The sequence below is a fragment of the Sturnus vulgaris genome, chromosome 22, assembly GCF_052056855.1.
Source record: "Sturnus vulgaris isolate bStuVul1 chromosome 22, bStuVul1.hap1, whole genome shotgun sequence".
Classification (NCBI taxonomy): Eukaryota; Metazoa; Chordata; class Aves; order Passeriformes; family Sturnidae; genus Sturnus; species Sturnus vulgaris.
The window spans coordinates 5,936,681-5,957,502 of NC_142264.1; the positions used below are offsets into that span (position 1 = coordinate 5,936,681).

Here is a 20,822-nt window from a genome sequence, read left to right on the forward strand (position 1 = left end):
GGCTGGCACCAGTGAGTGGAGGGGTTGGACACAGGGGTTCTGGTGGGGTCACCACCCAAGTTATTCCCGAGCTGCCCCCAGTGATGGGAATGGAGGGCTGCCCCCGACATTCAGCCAACACTGCTCCCAGCCAGCACCCTAGCAGGGTCACATGTCTCAGGCTGGTGGCGGCCCCATGGCCCTGGACGTCCACTCTGGTGGGCAGGTAGAAGCCCCCGAGCACTACTGCCTGCCTTGCCTACAGCCCTACCTGGCAGGTGGGCTTAGGGTCAGGAGAGCCCTTGGGACACGGGGGCCTGGGTGAGGGAGTCACGAGCAAAGGGGTCACAGCTGAACACCGCCAAAGAGGGAGCCATGAGGTGGCTGGGGACATCCAGGGACCCCCTTCTGCCCCATTCCTCCCCACACCTCTCTGCTGGCCGAGGTGAGAGCCCTCACACAGCTCTCAGTGGGGCTGGGACCCTCACGCTGGGGGTGAGCGCAGGTCCCCGGGCGTGGTTTTTATCTCGACTCATGGCGATAGAATAGAAACGTGCCAGGGAAGTCAGTGACGCCTGTCCCCAGCAAGCCAGGATGTCCCCGGAGATACCTGTGACCCGGGGTGACCAGCAACCATCTCCCATGACAGAGCACTGCCATCTCCTGGGGACCGCGGGCACGGGTGCTCACCCGGGGATGGAGACAGCGGTGGGGACCGGGACCCGGCACAGGATCCTCTGGCTCCCTCACCCCTCTCCCCACGGCGACACCGTAGGACAACTCCCAAGAAGCTCTCGGTGATGGACTCTGGGATGGTGGCAGCCACAGTGTGACAGAAGGATGTTGGCCATGGCTGTGGGGTGGCCACATGTGCAGCCCCTTGCACCCCAATTGGGCCCAGCATCTTCCCCCCTCACAGCATATGGGATGGCCTTGAAATTTCAAACCAGAGAAAAGCACCTAAACCCCAAGACCAAGCACTCACTGGGGAGCAGGGCAGGCTCCCTGTCCCACTCCCTGCCCAGGTCACCACCTGGAGAAACTGAGGCACACTCACAGCACACCCACAGAGGGCTGGAGGCACAAGACAGACGGGTGTCCCACTCCCCCGCTTTAGGACATGGTGTCCCAAACCACACGACCCCTCTGTCCCTCGTCTCCACCAGCACGAGGCAGGCACTCGCCGGCCCCAGCCCCGGATCGTTGTCCTGGCAGTGTCCCAGCCCCGGCCGGATGGCTGCATCCTTCCTGCCCGCCAGCCTCCCCGCAGTGCCCCGGGCTCTGCCCGTGGCTCGTGGCCCCCGAGCACGGGGTTGACGTCGGGCTGACTGATGAGTTTGGGTTTTCATCTTGGGGAGTTTTGTTTTTTCCCTGCTGGCTTCCTTTCTCCTCTCTGACTCCTTGGCCTCGTGGCCTTGGCTGACCCCAGTGCTGCCGCCCCTCCTGCCCTCCCAGCCCCCTGGCTCTGTGCCCAGCTCCCAGCAGCCCAAAAGTAAGTGGTGGGGGGCCCTATTGGGGTTGCAGCTCTGCTACCTCCTGCCCTCCCTGTGGCTGGGTAAACCCTGTCCCCAAGCCCCACCGCAGCCCCCCTGCTATGGCACTGTGCCTGTGTGGCTCTGTGGGTGCCGGGGAGCCACCCCCACCTCTCCTGTCCCCCACACCAGCACCCCCAACTGCCTGTCTGTTGGGGTCCTGTGACTCACCACCATGAGGGGACCCACCCAGTCCCCCAGCCATGAGGACACCCAGCCTGGTGGCTGGGCTCCTCTGGGTTTCCCCAGCACATTCCTTATTCCCTGGGGTCAGGGCTGAGCAAGGAGTGTCCGGGCAGTGAATGAGTGTCCAGGCACAGCAGGACAGGGAGCACCCCACTCCAGGGCATTGTGCCACCACAAACCATCAGTGCAGCCACTAAGTACCCCAAAAATCCCTGACAGCCAACAGAAACAAGGAAATACCAAGGCATGAAAGTGGTGGAAATCCCCATCCCAAATCCGGTCGCCTCTAGTCCCTGGCAGCCAGTGGGAGAGCTGAGAGGAAGGGACGCATGTGCGGGACACGATTCTGATGCTGCCTGTGTGTCCAGACACACACTCACAACACGAGGGACGGAATGAGGGCGACCAGGACTGGCTGGAGGATGCAGGCACAGCCTCCCTGCAGGCCACGGATTGGGAAGCCGGGGCGAGAGGCTGGGATGCTCCCTCCCTTCCTCTGAGCACAGCATCTCGCTGCCCCGGTGGGATAAACACCCGCTTCCTGCCCTTAATCAGCTCCAGAGGGGCTGGTGGGGGGAGACGGGGAGAAAAAAAAAAAAAACAACAACTCCTCTGGAAAGAAAAACTCATTTCCTGCGACAGAAGAAAAAGATAAAGTCTGGATTCATTAAAGTGAACTTTACTGGGGAGAGACGGGAAAGAGCCAAACACAATGTCCTTGAAATTTCCTCCGCACGGCTCCGTCCATGAAAACAGGATAAAGCCGCTTCCGCTGTCTCTGCTGGAGTGCACTGGGGGGAACTGGGGCCGGGGACTCGGTTACAGGCAGTCGAGGTGGGTGCAGACCTGCTGGAAAACCTCGTCCACGGAGCCCTCGGCGTTGAGCTGGGTACAGTGGGGTTAGCTGGGGACTCCCCAAGGGCTCTCGTCTGAGAGCAACTGGAGCTCTTCCAAGGATGCATTTTGGCCATGGGTGAAGAGGCCACGGCTCATTTAGGGCAAAGGGGTGCGGGCCATCCTTGGAGGGGGGTGTGTTGGGAATGAGAGGGGACAGGCCCACCCCAAACTAGGCAGGATTGAGTTTTCCTGTTTCCCTCATCATCCCCGTCCATCACTTCCCCTCCCCTGGGACACAAGCCCCAAGCAGCGAGGCTGAAGGGTGCTGGCATCAGCCACACTCCTGCTTACCTGGCGGACAATGCCTCTGCTCTTGTAGAAGGCAATGACAGGCTCAGTGGCCTTGTAGTAGGTCTCCAAACGCTTCTTGATGGTCTCCTCATTGTCATCCACCCTCCCGCTGGTCTCGCCTCGCTTCAGCAGGCGTTTCACCATCGTGTCCTTCCCCGCATCCACGTAGAGCAGCAGCGTGGGGGGAGCAATCTGTGGGCAGAGGGTCATGGTCGTCACCACACTGAGTTGGTGTGGGTCTGGTTTGGTTTGGGCAGGTGGTGGGGGTCAGCATGAGGGTCACAGATGTCCTCACACCACCCTCTGCCTCCCTTCACATGGGTCTGGGGGCTACCAGGACATAGAGGTGTCCCCACACCATCTTCTGCCTCCCTTTGCTTTGGTCTGGGAGCCACCAGGACAGTGTTCCAGTGGCCTCTAGGGCCATGTAGAGGGAGGCAAAGGGGCACTGTGGCCAAGCCCTGGCTCTCTGCCATCACCATCATGTCAGTGCTGTTGTCACGCTCTGTCAGCCTGAGGACACCCTGGTCCCTCCCACTGTGCTCTAGGCACAGGCTGTCCCTGAGGCAGGGGAACCTGCTGCTCAGTTTAGAGCCTTCTGGGATGTGATCTCTGCTGGGATGGGGAGGCCAGGCTGCTGCTGGATTGAGTCCCTGTGCTAAGCTGGTGTGTGGCACAGTACAGCATAGCATGGCATGGCACCAGTCCTCACCTTCTTTTCAAACTCCTCTCCCTGCTTCACCTCACGGGGGTACCCGTCGATCAGGAAGCCCTTGGACACGTCTGCTTTGGCCACCATGGCGTCCCGCAGCATGTCCAGCACCGTGTCCTGCAGGGGGAGGACAGAGCTGCTACAGCTGATTTGGGACATGACTCCCACCCAGCATCCCCAATCCCTGCTGCAAACCCCACCCTGGGATGGCAGGGCCAGAGATGCCTGAGCCATGTGCCAACCACTACCACTACCCCACTGACACCCCACCATGTGGCAGCTGGTGGCTGGTGAGGACTTACCAGGGGCACCAGCTCTCCCTTCTCCATGATGGCCTGCAGCTTCTTGCCCCGCTCCGAGCCCGAGCTGACCTCAGCCCGCAGCAGGTCCCCCGTGGAGAGGTGGGTGTAGCCATACTTCTGCACAATCTTCTCACACTGCGTCCCTTTCCCTGAGCCAGGGCCACCTGCAAGGCACATGTGTGCCCCATGGGTAAGGAGAGGGAGGGGTACATGGGAAGAGCAGCACAGACATGAAGGAGTCCTCAGAGCTCAGTGACATGTCAGTTGGTGTCCCAAAGCCCCGCACCAAGGGGATGGACAGAGCTCCTCCTGAGGATGCCCAGGTGCTTGGGAGAGTCATGGGCTGCTGGAAATTGACACTCTGATAGCACTCAGGGCATCATCACTCAGGTTTTGTCACATTACCTTCCAAGGGTTTGTTGTCACATCAACCCCTACTGGTTTACTGTCACATCGCCCCAGATGCTGCCACCCCATGCCTGGCCAGAGGTGGCCTCCTGGTCCCAGCATACCCCATATAGCCTCGAGGAGGCCATCCCACAGTGCTTGGAAATAGCCCAGTCAGCCTCCAGCCTTGTTTCCCCAGCCTAGAGACACGGGGAAAAGGCCTGGGCTGACCCCTACCAGTGACAGGACCCAGACACAGACTTACCCACCACGAAGATGATTTTGTGCTGCTTGAGCTTTTCTGGAAGAGAGAAAGGGAAAAAAAATTATCAAAAGCCAAAAGGTCCATCGGGGAGTGAGGTGTCCCCAGGGGGTGCCAGATCCAGGCACGCATTCCTGGGGATAGAGGGGCCCGATCCAGGAGAGTCCTGGGGAGAAGATGGAGAGGGAAGCAGACGTGTGTCCTGGTCACCTGGGCAGGCTGGGATGTCTGGCCACGTCTGAGCACAAGGACCCCATGGCACCTCGGCCATGGGGCTGGTGCCACGTGGTGTCCCAGAGGTGGTCATTGTCCACGGCTCCACTGCAGGCAGGGACTGGCCTCATCCGTCCCTGTGGCTGGCTTCTCACCCCGCTGGGCTAACGGGGGCCGTGGCAGGCTCAGCTTGGCACGGCCATCTCGAGCACCTGGCACAACCCCAGAAGTCCCTGGACCCCAGCATCAGTCCCTGGACCTGGTGGCTGATGTGCAAGTGGCACTGACCACCCCAGCACACTGGCACGGGGTTCTCACCACCTGTGGGATCTGTGCTGTGGGGTGATGCCGAAGAGGGAAGTAGAGCTAAAAATAAAGTTGTGCTCCTCTGGGGCCACTTTCCCGTCTCCTGATTACAGCTGGATGAAATTTCAACTCCTTGGCACCCAGCACTCCCCAGGGATGGGGATGAAGCCAAGTGTCTGGCAGGGACCAATGGGATGTGGGGCATGTGAGGGGGCTGGAGGGACATGGGGGATGGACAGAAGAGAGGGAGGCAAGGACACGGGCACATGGAGGGGAGGAATGCAAAGAGGACCAGGGGCTGCATGTAAGGGGGACAAATGCAGGGGGGATGCATTTGGGAGGGAAGGGGAATGCAGAGGGGGTGGATGCAGGGGGGTTCAAGGGGATGGATAAAGGGGGGACCAAAGGGGTTGGATAAAAGGGGGACAGGAGCATGCAGAGGGGATGGATGCAGGGGAGATCAAGGGGATCGATGCAGGGGGCAACCATGGAAATGGATACAAGGGAGACAGGGAGATGCAGAGGGAATGGATGCAGGGGACACGGAGGGGACAGATGCAGAGGCAATGGATGCAGGGGACACCGAGGGGACGGATGCAGTTGGAATGCATGCAGGGAGACAGATCACTCACCTGTCGACATGCTGCCGCGGTCCAGGCACAGAAGCACTTAAGGCTGCCAGGAAAGAGCAGGATAAACAACTCAGCACATCAGGTGATGTGACACACCAAGCATCTGGGGAGAAAAGGGTGTCCCTTTTTGGCTATGATAGTGCCCAGCTCCAAGGCCAGGCTGGGGGGATGGGACAGAAGACACAACTTCTGGCTCGGCCCTGGAATAGGGAGCTGAGGGATCTCTGCTTCTGCGGCCATCACTCACCTGGTTCCCAGCAGTCACCCTCCGCATCCGGCTGCGGTAAGGGCATCCCCATGCCGGGTGACGCGTGGTGACGTTGCCGGCTTCCTCCCCTGCCCTGCCCACATCCCAATGCCTGGGGTGCTGCCCGACAGCAGGAACCCGCTTGAGATGCCCAGTGCCACCACAACTGAGGGATGGAGGCAGCACCCCCAGCTGCCCAAGGGCTGGTTTTAGGGGGGGTGTCCTAAGGAGGGGGTTGCAGCACCCCAATGCACCCCCAGGACCTCGAGGTGTGTTTGGCCACCCCGCCTGCCCACACCCAGCCCCGCAGCACCCGACCTGCTTGGCCACAGCGCGTCACCCCAAACCGGCCGGACAGGGTGCAGGGACGGGGCATCCCGTGGCCAGAGGAGCCCGTAGCCGCTGACAGGTCGTGTTACAACCTCGAAAGGGCAGGGGCTAAGAATGGCCGGACTGAAACCGGCACCGGGTCACATCCCACCAGCGCTGCGGGGACAAAGCCCTGAGATGGCCCCCACGGGGTTTGGGGGGTTGGTGCACGACTCCCGAGTCCCTAAATGTGGGGGTGCTGAGACCCAGGACAGCTGGCACAACTCTTGGTGGGGCGATAGGGCAGCCCCGGCGCTCAGTGCGAGCTGGGTGCCTGATCCAGCGCGGTGCCAGTCCCGTGGGTGCAGGGTGGGGGTGATGTGGAGGTGACCGGTCCAGAGGCGATCGGGGGAGCGCTGACCCGTTCGGGTCGGGACTGGGGAGGGGTCTGCAGGATGGCCTCGTAACTCCACAACCAAAGCCACTGCGGGCTGCACCCTGGGGTGCCCCCAGCGACCTCACCCCACCGCCAGCTCCAACCCACCCCTCCCATTCCATCGGCAGCCAACGTCCCGCAGCCCTTCCCTGGGCCCGGCTGCTCCAGCACCCCCGCAGTGCCCCCGCCACCCCTTGCAGGGGCCAAGCAAAGCCCCCCGCGCTCCTGCGCTGCCCCCGTGCCCGCCGCTGGCGGGGTGCCCGCCCGGGCCCCCAGGGGTCCCGCACTGACCATTCCCGCACTGACCCGGCCCCACCGGGGTCCCGCACTGACCAGTGCCGCACGGACCCGGCCCTTAGGGATCCCGCACTGACCAGGCCCGCACTGACCAGGCCCGCACTGACCGGTCCCGCACTGATCGGGTCCGCGCGGTCCCGCACGGACCCGGCCCCACAGGAGTCCCGCACGGACCCGGCCCCACAGGGGTCCCGCACGGACCGGTGCCGCACGGACCCTCCTGAGGGATCCCGCACTGATCAGGCCCGCACTGACCGGTCCCGCACTGATCGAGTCCGAGGGGTCCCGCACGGACCCGGCCCCACAGGGGTCCCGCACTGACCTGGCCCCGCCGCCGCCCGTGCCGTGCCCGCCGGTACCGCTATTTATAGAGCACGGCGGCGCGCGGGGCACGCCGGGAGCGCGCGGCACCGGCAGCGCGAGCGGGCGGCGCGGGGGGACGGGGGGGGACCAGGGGGGGACACGGCGGTCCCTGCGCACCCCCCGCACAGCCAGCACGGGCAGTTAAACCACGGTTAAACCCCGCACGGCTCGGGGGTGCGGATCCGCCGGCGAGGGGAGCCCCCACCCTGCCGGGCCGGGGTCTGCGGGGCGCCCCGCGGCTCCTGCCTCCGCCCCCAGCTCCTCGCAGGGGAATGCTCTTCATGTTACTGTCCACATGTCGCCTCCCCTTTTCTGCCCCCGTTCCGTTCTCGTGTCCCCATCCCTGTCCCTAAGACCCATTCCTGTGCCTGATGTCCCCATTCCCGTCCCATCCCTACTGTCACCGTCCTTGTCCCTAATGTCCTTATGTCCCCATCCCATTCCCTTGTCCCCCTCCTCGCCAGCTCCAGGGATGTAAAACCCCGGGGACATTGTGTCCTTGTTAAGATCTGATTAGTGAGAGATGCCGAATGCCAAAGCCAATAGTACAGATTTTATTTAACAATAAAATGTGAGGTAGAGAAAGATAAATAGAAAAGAGGGATTGTGTGGTGGGGGGAGAGAGAGATTGGTCAAGAGGAAGATTGTCACCACCAGTGGATCCCTTAGCATCCCATTGGTCACCCTGATCTTCATGGTGGTGGGGGTCCCCAGGTTGTTGAAAACTTTTCACTACTTATATATATTTACAAATGAAAGCATTACTGCTCATTGGCTACACAGTTCCTTTATTCCATTGGTCAAATAATTCCCTCTCTTCTAATGCTAATTTATCCCATGCTCAGTTTTTCTCTTCGAGTAGAGTCCGTGGTTGCAATCTCCCCCGCCAGAATTACCTTTTACCCAGCTGGAGCTGATTCCATCCACCAGTTACCGGGTTGGCTTTCCTTGCGGATTCTGTGTCCATTATCAGTGATGCATTCTTCTCCCCTAGTTTTGTTTACCACCCCTAGTCTGAGATAATGCTCGGACAACAGTACCACCTTTATCTTATCTTAAATGCCTCTTACGGTGGCTAAATTTATGTAAAATTTACGTAAAATATCAGGCATATTTGGCAGGGGGAAGAGGGGCTTCGGTGGTTGCAGATGCTGTCCATCCCATAAGTTGGGGTGATCTCTTTGACTAGTGATATGTGCATGAGCAGTTGCCCTTCCACAGCTTGTCTGGATGTGTCACCCAGATGTGCCAGACCAGAGCCAGTGCCATCGTGCTGCTCCCTGCTGTGCCCACCTCATGGCAAAATCCTTCTGTGGCACCAGACTTTGAGACAGGCGACTCCGAGTACTTGCACTTACCTGCCCTTCCTCCTCCTCTGAGGCTGCAGAGATCCGGTCCCAAGACCCTGTGACCCCAGGGCACCTGGCTGGGGGTGACATAAACTAGGGAGGTCTCAGCTGTCACCTGCCACTGAAGAGGTGCCCCAGAGCTGGAGTCAGCCAGGAACTGGCCATGGATCCCACCTGGCCATGCTGGTCACCTTGCCACATCCTCCTGAGTGCCCAGGGACAGCGCTGCTGTGGGCTGGGGGTCACTACTATCATCCCCAAAAACCCATCCAGAGCCAAGGCTCAAGGTAACAGACTTCAGCAATATTTATTCCTGTACAAACAATTACAAAACATGGGTGCCCCACTGCTTCCCCCAGCACCAAGCCCCTCAAAACCCCAGCCACAGCCAGAGGGAAACTGAGGAATGGATTCCTGCCAAGGCTCAGCACCCAAACATGCCATATTTAGGTGCTTTCCCCAGATCTACTTCTCTGCTGCTGAGACATTAATAACAAAGTCCTGTCTCAGCCACAGGGTGCCAAGAGGCACCACTGCCCCCCACTACCTGCCCACTTCTAAATTATTTATAAGTAGCTGCTGGCCCTTTGTTACCACTAATGAGCAGCCCCTGCTCACTCCTTCATCCAGGAAACCCAAGTACAAACCCCAGGATTAGAAGCGGGGAGAAAAGCAAAAAAGCCAAAACCCCCAAAAAGCTCCCAAAAATCCCATCTTTCAGTTAGAAAAGGTTTTGGCACAGTGGGGTGCAGCGGTGCTGGGAGGGGTTGGTATTTTTAGGGTACTGGGACAGGGAGGGTGGCAATGTCACCCCCATGGAGTCCCACCAAAAACTGTGGGGTTCTGCTGCGGGAAGGATGACTGAGGACTGGGATGAGGGGGGCTGAGCTCCAAGAGAGGGTCTCCCCACCCAGAGGGTTGGGGGAAACAGTCTCTGTGATGACCCCAGAAGTGACGCAAACCAAAACTGAGCCAAGGGGACCTGGAACCCCCTTAGAGGCTCACAGGGGCTGCAATATGCATGGACCAGTATGGGGCAGGATATCATGCCCAGGTATCCTGCGCATGGAGGGGCAACACTCCAAATCTTACATTCACCACCTGGCCCCCCAAAAACCAGCTCTAAACCAAACACATCCCAGGTGCTCCAGGAGCCACCAGGCACAACAGCAGTGGTCCTGTGGGAGGCAGCTGGTGGCACTCTGATGCCTGGATCCCACCACTCCCAGGGGGATGCAGGGTAACGCCCATCCATGCCAGCTGCAGGGGTGCGCCCGGCAGGTATGGGGGAGCCTCTAGGTCCAGGTGGGGTGGGAGAAGGTGATATTGTAGAGGCCGGCCCAGCTGGCAAAGACCCTTTTCTCAGTGATGAAGCGGTGGTGGTTGCCCCTGCGGCTCCGCTCGTTGTGGATGTAGGTTGTGCACTCGTCGGGGCCCTTGGGCTCGTAGTAGTGGTAGGGCAGGCGGCGGGGTGGGGGGTGGCGGCTGCAGCGGGGAAAGAAACATTGTGTGAGCCCCGCGGAGGGGTCAGGGTGCTGGGGTGGGGGCCTGGGGCTCTCCTTACCCGCAGTAGCTGGGTGGCACCATGCCATAGACGTGGATGGCATCACACAGCTCCACTGCGATCACCATGGTGAACCAGCCAGTGCTGAGCCACGAGCGAGACTTCTCCCTGGGGAGGAAAAACAACAGGAAGGATGACAGCCGTGAGGTGATATGGACCCCCTCAGTGTCCCCAGTGTGCCTCAGGGACCCCCAGCTCAGTGCTGCAGCCCATGAAGCAGCTCCAAGAGTCAGCTCTGTCTTGGGAACCTGGAGAAAGGGGGACACAGCACAAGAGGTGGCTCTGAGGTACCTGTCCTTGCCTGTCTCTCCCCGAAACAGGTCATCAAACTGCTTCATGCGGCCGGGGGAGACAACATAGGCGGTCATGTTGGGGAATGAGGCGCAGACGCGCTGGATGATCTTCAGGAGGCTCTTCTGCATCTTGGTGGGCGGCCCCCAGAATATGAAGATGGTCTCTGGGGTCTTGTTGACAAACTCCTGGGGCCGCTTGAGGACACGGTAGAGGCTGGAGTGGGCCACCACGCGGAAGCTGGTCTTGTTGCCCACATCAGCACTGTAGCCCGTGGTAGGAGCATCGTTCATGCGGATGGTGCACTCAGCCCCGTCGATGACTGTGCCCAGGTGGGTGCCCAGGAGGTGGCTGGAGCTGGTGACAATGACGCATTGGTGGCAGCGGGCAGTCAGGGTCTGGTGATGACAAGTGCCGTCAGCAGGTGACTTGAGGTGTCACCGTGAACAGGGTACTGTTCCCTGCAGAGCCACTGTCCTCGGGAGGGGGCAGTTTGGCTGGGTGTCAGCAGAGGGGCAGACCCCGTGTCACTGCCGAGGCCCGGCCCTGCTGCCCAGCTCGTACCTTGTTCCCACAGACAGGCAGGTACCCGCTTTTCACCCCCCACTTCTTGAGGTCGGGGGGCCGGCGGGCTCTGCCCCGCAGGCGGCTGTAGGGGAACACCTCGCTCCCGTTGCCAGAGCTGTAGATGATCAGCAACATGATCAGGGCAAAGAGGACCCCCAGGGCGGCGGCGCGCTGGCTCTGCGGGCGGGGGGAGAGCATCAGCCGCTGCCCCCATCCCACTGTGGAGCATCCACCCCGCTCCCACGGCATCTCCAGCAGGATGCCTGCTGTCCCCGAGATGATTATCTGGCACTCACCGTGTTGCCACTCATGTCTCTGTGCCAGCCTCAGCACACAGTGATCGCTGGCGTCCTGCGAGCACCTGCAAGGCATGTGGTCACCCCCAGCCTGGCCCATCGTCCCCAGGCTGCTGGGCTGGTGGGGGTACAGGAGCAGGTGTACACGGGACAAGTCTCCAGGTACCCCTTTGAAGAGGAGAACAATCCCCCGGAATTTATGAGGGGAAAAGAAATGCTGTGGACAGAGGCTGGGCAGACTCCGGGGTGTGGAAGAGCCAAATCCAGCCGCAACTTGTGCCAGGGGGATCCCCACGTTAAGCTGGGTCCAGGGAGGATTATCTTCTTCTCGTGGGGATGAAACCACTCAAACCACAGGGTTAGGGAGGGTCAACCTGCTGCTCGTGCAGTGAAATTCCATTAAAACCAGCGCCAGAGGAGTCTTGGATCAGGAGGGAATGGAAGGAAGGAAGACCTGCCCCACTCAGTGCATGGGACTGCATCCATCAGACCTGCAGGGACCCCTCCAGCCCCAGGACCCACTCTACCTTCCTCTCAAAGCGGACTAACCCAGTTTAGTTTTGGGAGCCCGGGTTAGTGTGGCCCAGCCATTCCGGGAGCGCTCCAAGCAAGTGGAAATTAAAAACCACTGAAGCCTCTTTACTAATTGTCACAAGGAAAATTATGCAACAGCCTGAGATCAACCCCTGGGGGGAGCTGACAGCTCGAAACGCTCTCAGGGCTGCTGCTGGTGGTGCCAGAATGTACCAGCCTGCCCGGGGAGCCCAGGCCATGGCGGGGAGTGGTGATGCTGGGGAGCTTCATCGTGCAAAGGCCGGGGACGCTGTGGGACCCCCACTCCCGGACCCCACTTCGCTCCCTCCACAGCTCTCGGGCCATGTGGGACCCCACAGAGGGGTCCCAGCGGGAGGACCCCGCGGCCTTACCTGGTGGGGGTTGTCATGGGGACTCCGTCACCTCCTCCGCCCCGCGGGCGGCGGGGGCTGCCTGACCCCTCCAGCGGGCTCGCCCATGGTTGGCATCGGGGCTCACATCGCCGTGCTGCGGGAAAAGCCTGCTTCAGATCCGGCCCTCTCATCCGCCGGGGTCCCCCAGCCCCGGATGCGAACCCTCCCGCCCTCCGGGAAGGGAAAACCCTCCCGGCCGCGGTTGCGAACCTCCCGCTACTCCTACTTGCGAGTCCTCCCCTGCCGCGGGAGCATCCCCCCACCCCCGGCAGCGGCCGCGGCGACAGGGGAGGGAGCCGAACCCTTCCTACCCCTCCATCCCCCGTGCACCGGCCCCGGGGGCAGGGGCCGCTCCCCCGCCCGGCCACGGCGCGTTCCGCCCCTGCACCGGCTGAACGGGACCGGCGGGGACGAACGAGCTCCACCGAGCGCTCCGCGGTGCGCCTGGTACCGCTGCCGATATCGGTATCGCTGCCGCTGCCGATACCTCTACCGTTACTGATATCGCCGCCGACACGGACCGTGACGCTGCCGCCGCCCAGGCCGGGTCCTAGTGCCGCCCTCCCGGGATGGGGAGCACCGCCGGGTCCTAGTGCCACCCTCCCGGGATGGGGAGCACCGCCGGGTCCTAGTGCCACCCTCCCGGGATGGGGAGCACCGCCGGGTCCTAGTGCCACCCTCCCGGGATGGGGAGCACCGCCGGGTCCTAGTGCCACCCTCCCGGGATGGGGAGCACCGCCGGGAAAGGCCAGGACTGATCCCCCGGTCCTCGAGGGCACCGGTGCGGGCAGCGGGGATGGTGGCAGCGGGGATGGTGGCAGCGCTGCCCGGCTGTGCCAGGAGCATCACGCCGTGCTCAGCACATTGCCGGGATGCCGAGGACTCCCCCGCGCTGGCCGGGCAGCCCAGGGCCCGCTCTGGGGGGTTTCGTGGTGCAGCGAGGGGGCTCCACCGCTGGCAGGGACCTGCATCCCTGACGCCTGTTCGGAGGCATCCTGGCTCCGCTGTGCCGGTGATGCCTTGCCCTGCGTAGGGCTGTGAGAGCTGAGGCAGCAGGCAAAGAGCTCCACGAGCTCCTCGGCTGCTGATGCTCTGCAGAAAGCAGCTTTGACATCACCCCCAGTTCCTGGACCACTCACTCCTCACTGCACCCCAGTATCTCTGCCCCTCCTCTCCCCCCTGGCCCCCCAGACACCACCGGACCCACCCAAACATGTGGTATCTGTTCACATGTTCAAAGGGCTGCTGTGGACTCAAGGCTACACAAATTCCCATGGCATGTCCCAACTCTCCAGGGACATGAGAGCTGCGAGTGCCCTGTGACAGCCCAGCAGCACTAAGCCCTGTGGGACTGAGGATCACCCCAGACCCAGCACCTATCCTGCATAGATGCAGCTGCTGGTTCCCAAATAACCTTAACTGCTTTCAGCACCCTCTTCCATGTTTAGGCTCAGCTTGTCACCTCCCCCTCTTATTTATAGCCTGGCAGCCTGTAAGGAGCTGTTGTGTATCCCCCCTCCTGCACTCCCTGTCCTTTCCTGGAGCCACAAGGGGCACAGAAGGGGCACCACTGAATTAAAAACAGTTTTAATGGCCACGTTTGCTTTGGTCTGAATCCAAGGACACTTGTGACAAGGCAACTCGGAGCCCCTAGGGCACATGTGGCTCCACCTGAGGGGATGCAGGCACCAAGCAGCAGAAGGCAGAGCCTGGATTCAGCTGCCTGCACCCCACATCCAGCACTGTCCAGAGGGTATAAGTGGGGCAAGTACCATAGTAGAGCTTTCTCCCTGTGAGAGGCACCAATCTATGACCCTGGCAGGGCTGAGCATTTCTGTCCCATGTCCTAGCAGAGTCCAGCAGCATGTCTAATCCTGAATTAAATATTCCTCCTAGGAGAGAGCAGAAAACCAGGTCTCTCTGTGTCCATCCAGGCAGGTGTTTGGAGCTGGTTGGACTGCATGAGTCCAGCTCATGCTCCCCATGTACCAACAGGGGGTTCCCAGCCCATCCACGAGGGGAAACAGGCACTGCTGCTGCAGAGATGGAGATTCCCTGCTCCAGGGCTTGGCAAAAGATGTCCAACCGTGGCACTGGCAGAGCTGAGACATGTTGCTGCAGGATGAGAGCTGCCCTGCTGCCGAGGTTCCTGCTGCCTCACCCCATGGCTGGCGCCCTACCTGCCTGCCCAGGATGAGTGGTTGAAGACAATGTTCCCCCTCTTGGCCCAGCGGGAGAAGATGGCTTTCTCGGTGATGAAGCGGTGTCCAGCACGGCGAGCTTGCTCGTGCATCAGGTACGTCTTGCACTCGTCCAGCCGGCCCTTCTCAAAGTAGTGGTATGGCACGCTGGAGTGGTTCTTTTCCCTGGCAGGAGAGGACAGGGTGAGTGTGGGACTTGGGGGGACACTGCAACACCCCACGCCTGCCCCTGCCACCCCCCCACACCTGCAGTAGCTGTCGCTGACCATGCCAAAGACACTGATCTTCTCACACAGCTCCATGGCCAAGATCATGGTGAACCAGCCCGTGCTCAGGAAGGAGCCAGATTTCATCCTGCAAAACATTGTGGAGTGGGTGGCACTGTGCTGCTGGCTCACCCACACTATAGTGCTTGATGGGCAGACAGGTGGTGCATCAGGGGGGCTCCTCAGGAGCCAGCAGTACCTGTTCTTCCCTGTCTCCTTCTGGAAGACATCATCACAGTATGTCATCTTCTCCTCAGTCAGGGTGTAGATCTGCACCTGGGGGTACTTCTCCATCACCTTGAGCAGTGCCTGGTAGGTTGAGCCCTTCTCCCTGTTCATCTTCTTTGCTGGCCCCCAGATGACGTAGAGGGTATCTTGGGACTGCTGGAAGAAGTAGGGCTGGTTCCCCAGCAGCAGCGGAACGCTGGTGTGTGAGACCACCCGGACAGTGCAGCGTGTCCCCACATCCTGCTCGTAGCCGGTGGTGGGGGCATGGTTCATGCGCAGGACACACTCCTGCCTGTCGATGGCCTGTCCCAGCTGGGAGCCCAGCATCTGCCCCGAGCTAGAGACGATGGCACAGTGGTGGCACAGCACTCGCTCCAGCGGCTGTGGGGAGATGCACGGTCAGCTCCTGCTTCCCTCCCACAGCAGCTGGACACACCACAGCCCCTGCCTTCCCTTCCCAAAGGACAGGGAAACTGAGGCACAGGTGGGCGGAACTGTCTCGCCAGCCCCAGCGCTGCCCCATCCCCACGCACCTTCCCATCGGGAACGCGGCTGTATCCCTGGAAGCTGCGGACGCTGGATGCGGAGGGGCTGTCCCGCAGCCCCGGGGCTGGACAGCAGGGCTGCGAGCGGGTGCGGTAGCACAGCACGGTGAGCAGCATCGCCACCACCACCGTGCACACCAGCGTTAGGAACAGCCCGACCTAGAAGCAGAGCGGGAAGAGTTCTCCGGACCCGTCCACGTGCACCGGCCCCATGCCGGATGCCGGTGGCTCCCTGGCCATGAGGGAGCTGCCCCTCGGAGGATGCTGAAGTACCGGGCCCGGCTCACTTCCTGCAGCGGCGATGCCCGCACGCCCTTCGGGCTCCATGCCGCCGGCGAGCACCGGCCGCAGCCGAGCTCAGCCCCCTCCAGCACCAATTTTAGGGTCCCACCGGTCCCCCGCTGCCCCAGCGGGTACTCACCAGCGTCTTCATCCTCGGGGGGCTGCCAAATCACCGGGAGGGTGGGGGCTCGCAGCCTGCAAGCGGAGCGGGCTCAGCGGCGGAACCCCGGGGTGAGGTTGCCCAGCGGGATCCCCCCGGTCCCCCAAGGCCCGGGTTTTCCCCCCCACGCCTCGCGCCGGGACCTTCCCGAGGCCATTACCGGGATCCCCCCACGCACCCTCATTCCCACGACCCCCGGGGTCTCCCCACGTGTCCAGTATTCCCCTCCGTGTTCCGGTTCCACGGGTGCCGCCCCGCCGGGCAGAAGTCGGGGCCGGGGCGTCCCCCCGGCGCGGCGTCCCCGGTTCCCGGTGCCAGCCCCACTCACCGAGCCGGGAGCCCCCAGCGCCGCCGCCGGCGGGTCCTGCATGCCGCCCGGAGTGGGGCTGGCGGGCCGCGGCGGGGCCAAGCCGAGCGGCCACTGCCGGGACTGGCACTGGGACCGCCCCCAGCTCCGCCCCGCGACCCGGCTCCTCCGGGGACGCGCCCACCCATGCCCGGGAGCTCGTGCCCGGCGCACCGGGACCGAGCCCCGCACCCGCCTCGCATGTCCCGATACCGATCCCCGCCTCTCTCCCTGCCGTGTGCCTCGGTAGCGACCCCACGGCTCTTTCCCCCTCTTACTCTGCCCTCTCAGGCTCCCTTCCCGCTGGAGGAGTCCTGCAGCCTCCCTGTTCCCTGTGCTCTCTCACCTCCGTGCACCACCAGCTCCCGATGATCCCGGAAGGGTCCGGAATGGCTCAGGAGTGGGACCAGGTCAGGTGAGACCCTCGGTACCCCAGACCCCATCCAGGGGGCCGCCCGTCATCTGCAGCCCCTCCTGCCAGGTTCAAGCCACAGAGTACCCTCTCTGTCCCCAGAGCCAGCTGCCTGTTGGCCCACGGCTTGGCATGGACTTTGACTGGAAGTGATAGGAACGCCACTGAGATTCTGTACAGGATGCAAAACCGGATGGGGAGGCCACGCCTGGAGCTTCTTAGTCAACACTGAATGCTTCCATTGTTTGCTTCCTTCTGACCCAGCCCAAAACCATCCTTGTGGGGTGGGCGCCGCCCAGGCCAGCAGGTGAGGGACAGGGAAGGGCAGCAAAGGGTTTGACAGCTTAGCATGGCCTGGCAGCCTCTGCAAGAGCTGGAAAAAAACCTCCAGTCAGAGCCTCACCCCTGGACCCTCTGCTGGCTCCTGAAGCCAGATTCACCTGTGGCCCTCGGGGTGTCCCAAGCCACCAGCATCACCCCCAGGCAGGATGGGAGACTGTGGAACATGCTGCTGGCAGGAAGTTAACAGTACATGCAAGAAAGGTTAGAGTACCCCAAATCTGCCCTCCCTAGGCAGGGTACAGCAGCTCAAGGATGGCAGAGCCAGCATGAAGTTGGGCCAGGTTCTCTCTGGTGCTTCCCTGCCTGACCTCACCAGCAGGACCTTTTCAGCAGGATGCCATGCACTGCCAGGGCCATGCAGCTGAACCCACCCTGGCAGGCTTGTGGCACTCCTTGGCATGGGCAGAGGACAGGGAGTGAGACCTTACAGACCTTTATTGAGGGTGATCCTGCTCACCGTGGTGCAGGGGAGCTGCCAGGGCAGCATCTGCTGTCAGGGGAGGAAACCCCACGGAGGAAGGACACCATACGTGCCTGCTCAGCCCCAGCCTGGCTGGCACATGGGGCCTTGTCCAGGGCAGGAATCCAGCCAGGACTGAGAGCTGTGATGGGAACCATACCCAACACTTCCCTGTGATCCAGGACATCTCCTCACCACCCCCTCAGTTGGGTGGAATGCAGAGGATAGCACTGTCCCTGTACCCTCAGCACACCCAGCCTCATGGGAGTCCTTCAGAAAGGCAAGAGCCCCCAGCACTGTGATTAGCCCTTCCAGAAGCAAATGGAGAAAGCAAACCTGTTCTTTCCAAGCCCAAAGTCTCATTTCTCTCCTCTCAGACTTGAATAAAAAACCCCCCACAAACTGTAGGTAAACTTTTAAATAAAATTCCCAGAAGGAACAAACTACTGGGCAGAGCCAGAGCTGAGGGGAAGGAGTGCCCAGGGAGTGGGCAGGGCAGCCCCAGCTGAGGAGCAGGTCCCTCAGCAGGGGCTCTGGTCCCTCACTTGATGAGCCTTGGATGAATCCTGCTTCTCTTTGGTCAGTGAATTGTAAACTACAGGTTTAGTCTCTGCAGGAAGGAATGTGGGAGCAGCTCAGTGCTGGGCACCTTGGAGATGTCTGCCTGGAGCTGCAGGAAAAGTCTTTTCCTGGCTATGATGCTGCAGCGTGGGCACCTCCTCATCTCCTCAGATGGGCCTTCAGTCTGATTTCTTGGCAGGTTTCCTGCTCTTCCACATGATGAACATTATAAAAACACCTGCCATGGGAGAGAGAACAGATTCAGGTAGGAAACTTTTAATTCCAGGCACTTCTACAACACCTGGTAATGAGAAACAGAATCTCAGCAGAGAGAGCAAGAAAATTCTGCTGTCCAGAGGCTCAAACAGCCAAAGTCACACATAAACACAGGCCCAAGTCCCTGTGCCAGGCTAAGCTGCAACAGTAACCACAGAGAGTGTCACACATTAGCTAAACCCCTAGCAACCCTCTTCTCTCTTCCTAATTTAGAAGTTTCTAATTAGAACAACAGAAATAACTCTCACCTATAAATAGCAGCAGCAGCAGCCCGGCTGCCACAGGGATGATAACTGCGTACTCCCGAGGCAGGAAATACTGGTGGATCCCATGGTCGCTGTCGATGAAGGGCTGCAGGGACAGAGAAGGTGTCAGCAGGTGGGCACAACACCTCCAGGTGCAGCCTCGAGGTTTTGGGGGAAACATGGAAATATCTGGTGTGAGACAGCTAAAAAAAGGGTGCCCACACCGGCATGTGGCTCAGCCACAGAGACCAAGAGTGTGTGGGCAGTGAAGGGTTTGGTGTTCAATGGACAACGAGGGGCGGCTATGGGGCTGGCACAGGGTCCCACAGCCCCGGGGGCTCGGCGTGGGCAGAGCAGAATACAGCAAACCCGTCTCTCTACCCTGCAGAAGGCAGCAGCTGACAGCGGCTCTGCTCCGTGGTTATCGCAGCAGATTCCCTCTGCAGAGGCCAGTGGAAGGCTCTGGACACTAGGGAGCAGTGTGAGGATTCCCACACAGCAGCGAATGCTCCTACCGCTCTGGAATGCCGGGAGCACAGACACGGTGCAGGCAGCAGAGTGAGCAGATGCAAGAGGGGAATTCAAAACCCTTGGAGCTGGAGGAGAAGCTGGCGGGATTTCAGACCTTAGCCCAAGGCTGAACCTGGCATCTCACACCTGGAAAGCTCGTGGAGAGAAGTTTCTTTCCAGGGAGAAAATCACTAATGACCTCAGCTGATGTGTCCCCACATCAGAAGTGGGAAGCCTCACGATCACTTTTCCAGAGCCCTGCATTCCCTAAACTCCTGTCCTCCCTACCAGGCTCCAGATTTGTTAAGATTTGTCTCTTTCCATGTTTCCCTGTATCATCTCCCAGCAGAAACAGGAATCTGGGAGATGCAAATGTGGACATTGATGACTACACCTCCATCAGGGCCAGGTTTCAGCTCTTCCCAATAGCTCATCCACTCCTAGCTGGGTCAGCCCATCTTAGAACTGCAGGTGGGCACCACGATCAATGTTTGGTCTTGCCCAGACAAGGCCAGGAACACACAGATGGGAAAATGACTGCGCCAGCACATAGAGGAAGATCTGCCCTGAAATTTTTAACCCAAGAGGCAAGAGTCCTTCGGGCACACAGACACATTATCACCTGAACAAAGACCAGGATAACACCTAAGTAAGGAGTGACTGGGATTATATTGGCCAGAGGAACTCCGTACCAGTACGATGATCCAGAGGGTGTAGTAAACAAAGAGGACGAGGCTGAAGGCGACCAAGCCAAACCCAACGAGCTGGTCCGTCGCTGTGGCCTGCAAAGGGAGAGGCGGTCAGAGCGGGATCCCCAGGGCAGCGCTGTGCAGGAGCGGCTCACGGCACCCGCTGCTGGCTACGTGACCGCGTTGCTGCGGGGCACGGACACCGGGAAACCCGCAGCAGGGGCACCGAGACACTGCGGCGGGATAATCCATGGTGGGCAGCCCTGCCTCAGGAAGCTCCCTCAGCCAGTTCACACACACATCCTAAGGACCGACCCGGCCGGCTCTCCGCAGCGGCAGCAGCCAGGGAGCCTCGCGATGGCTCCGGGCCGCAATTCAGCCCAAGCTCTCCGGCTCTCCGTGCTACTGTGCCGAGCAGGGACCGTGCCGAGCTGGACCCTCCCTCCCCCGCCATGGTGTCCCGCTCCGGGCCCGGTCCGCACTCACCATGGCGTCCCGGCCTCCTCCCCGCCGGCCCCGCCTTTCCGGCGCGGCCACCAATCAGCGAGCGCCCCGCCAACCCCGCCCCGGGAGCGGCCAATCAGCGGGGCTGGGCAGGGGCGAAGCCCCGCCCCGAGCTCCGTCACCTCCCGGAGCCGCGAAACGCCCGGAGAGGCGGCGGGACGGGCCCGGGATCGGGGATGGAGAGAGCGAGGGGATGGCCCGGGACCGGGGATGGAGAGAGCGGCGGGGCCGGTTCTGGCACGGGGGGAACGCTGCGGAAGAGCAGCGCTCCTCCTTCCTCTTCTCACTCGCAGGTGCAGGTCTGAGCTCCTGCTCCCTCAGTGCCGTTGCCCTTACCTGTGAACAGGGGACCCTGGTTGCATGTAGCACCTGTGCCCGGGACCGATGGCAGTGACGGATCCTGGCACCAGCTCCATCGCCCGGGACACTG

At 61.2% G+C, this 20,822-nt stretch overlaps 4 protein-coding genes across 7 annotated transcripts; all 4 read right to left on the reverse strand.

Moving 5' to 3' along the window:
• Window positions 1-2,360: 2,360 nt before the first annotated feature.
• On the reverse strand, window positions 2,361-7,386 carry AK1 (adenylate kinase 1). 4 transcript variants are annotated; one of them, XM_014873309.2, is made up of 7 exons: window positions 7,311-7,386; window positions 5,700-5,742; window positions 4,552-4,587; window positions 3,900-4,063; window positions 3,598-3,714; window positions 2,886-3,077; window positions 2,361-2,582 (listed from the first exon to the last, which is right to left on the reverse strand). In XM_014873309.2, exons 2-7 carry the CDS (start codon window positions 5,707-5,709, stop codon window positions 2,517-2,519), a joined length of 585 nt encoding a protein of 194 aa, XP_014728795.1. In that variant the 5' UTR covers window positions 5,710-5,742; window positions 7,311-7,386; the 3' UTR covers window positions 2,361-2,516. The 4 variants fall into 4 exon arrangements, with proteins under 4 accessions (XP_014728795.1, XP_088033691.1, XP_014728793.1 ...); XM_088177565.1 differs by having other exon boundaries at window positions 5,700-5,802; window positions 7,311-7,352; XM_014873307.2 differs by lacking the exon at window positions 7,311-7,386 and adding an exon at window positions 5,947-6,005.
• A 1,596-nt stretch (window positions 7,387-8,982) lies between these two features.
• On the reverse strand, window positions 8,983-12,817 carry ST6GALNAC6 (ST6 N-acetylgalactosaminide alpha-2,6-sialyltransferase 6). Its single transcript, XM_014873304.2, has 7 exons — window positions 12,677-12,817; window positions 12,345-12,459; window positions 11,419-11,483; window positions 11,120-11,299; window positions 10,556-10,953; window positions 10,265-10,372; window positions 8,983-10,185 (listed from the first exon to the last, which is right to left on the reverse strand). Exons 3-7 carry the CDS (start codon window positions 11,431-11,433, stop codon window positions 9,996-9,998), a joined length of 891 nt encoding a protein of 296 aa, XP_014728790.1. The 5' UTR covers window positions 11,434-11,483; window positions 12,345-12,459; window positions 12,677-12,817; the 3' UTR covers window positions 8,983-9,995.
• Window positions 12,818-13,936: 1,119 nt separating this feature from the next.
• ST6GALNAC4 (ST6 N-acetylgalactosaminide alpha-2,6-sialyltransferase 4) lies at window positions 13,937-16,493 on the reverse strand. Its single transcript, XM_088177499.1, has 6 exons — window positions 16,376-16,493; window positions 16,027-16,082; window positions 15,594-15,764; window positions 15,032-15,441; window positions 14,813-14,920; window positions 13,937-14,731 (listed from the first exon to the last, which is right to left on the reverse strand). Exons 2-6 carry the CDS (start codon window positions 16,036-16,038, stop codon window positions 14,542-14,544), a joined length of 891 nt encoding a protein of 296 aa, XP_088033625.1. The 5' UTR covers window positions 16,039-16,082; window positions 16,376-16,493; the 3' UTR covers window positions 13,937-14,541.
• Window positions 16,494-17,564: 1,071 nt separating this feature from the next.
• Window positions 17,565-20,427, reverse strand: DPM2 (dolichyl-phosphate mannosyltransferase subunit 2, regulatory). The gene is made up of 4 exons (XM_014873326.2): window positions 20,375-20,427; window positions 19,892-19,981; window positions 18,693-18,795; window positions 17,565-18,406 (listed from the first exon to the last, which is right to left on the reverse strand). Exons 1-4 carry the CDS (start codon window positions 20,375-20,377, stop codon window positions 18,348-18,350), a joined length of 255 nt encoding a protein of 84 aa, XP_014728812.1. The 5' UTR covers window positions 20,378-20,427; the 3' UTR covers window positions 17,565-18,347.
• Between the last annotated feature and the right edge of the window lie 395 nt (window positions 20,428-20,822).

Bases quoted from the DNA above. Each gene is read 5' to 3' on its own strand.
- ST6GALNAC4 (XM_088177499.1), bottom strand. The intron at 15,442-15,593 runs GTGCGTGGGGAT...ATCTCCCCACAG, and splicing joins GCCGCGTTCCCGATGGGAAG to CCGCTGGAGCGAGTGCTGTG. The intron at 14,732-14,812 runs GTGTGGGGGGGT...CTCTCCTGCCAG, and splicing joins GTCAGCGACAGCTACTGCAG to GGAAAAGAACCACTCCAGCG.
- AK1 (XM_014873309.2), bottom strand. The intron at 3,715-3,899 runs GTAAGTCCTCAC...CTCCCCCTGCAG, and splicing joins AGGGAGAGCTGGTGCCCCTG to GACACGGTGCTGGACATGCT. The intron at 2,583-2,885 runs GTAAGCAGGAGT...CACTGTACCCAG, and splicing joins GCAGAGGCATTGTCCGCCAG to CTCAACGCCGAGGGCTCCGT.
- ST6GALNAC6 (XM_014873304.2), bottom strand. The intron at 10,373-10,555 runs GTACCTCAGAGC...TTTCCTCCCCAG, and splicing joins GGAGAGACAGGCAAGGACAG to GGAGAAGTCTCGCTCGTGGC. The intron at 10,186-10,264 runs GTAAGGAGAGCC...TCCCCGCTGCAG, and splicing joins GTGCCACCCAGCTACTGCGG to CCGCCACCCCCCACCCCGCC.
- DPM2 (XM_014873326.2), bottom strand. The intron at 18,796-19,891 runs GTACGGAGTTCC...CTGTCCCTGCAG, and splicing joins CCCTCTGGATCATCGTACTG to CCCTTCATCGACAGCGACCA. The intron at 18,407-18,692 runs GTGAGAGTTATT...CTCCCATGGCAG, and splicing joins GCTGCTGCTGCTATTTATAG to GTGTTTTTATAATGTTCATC.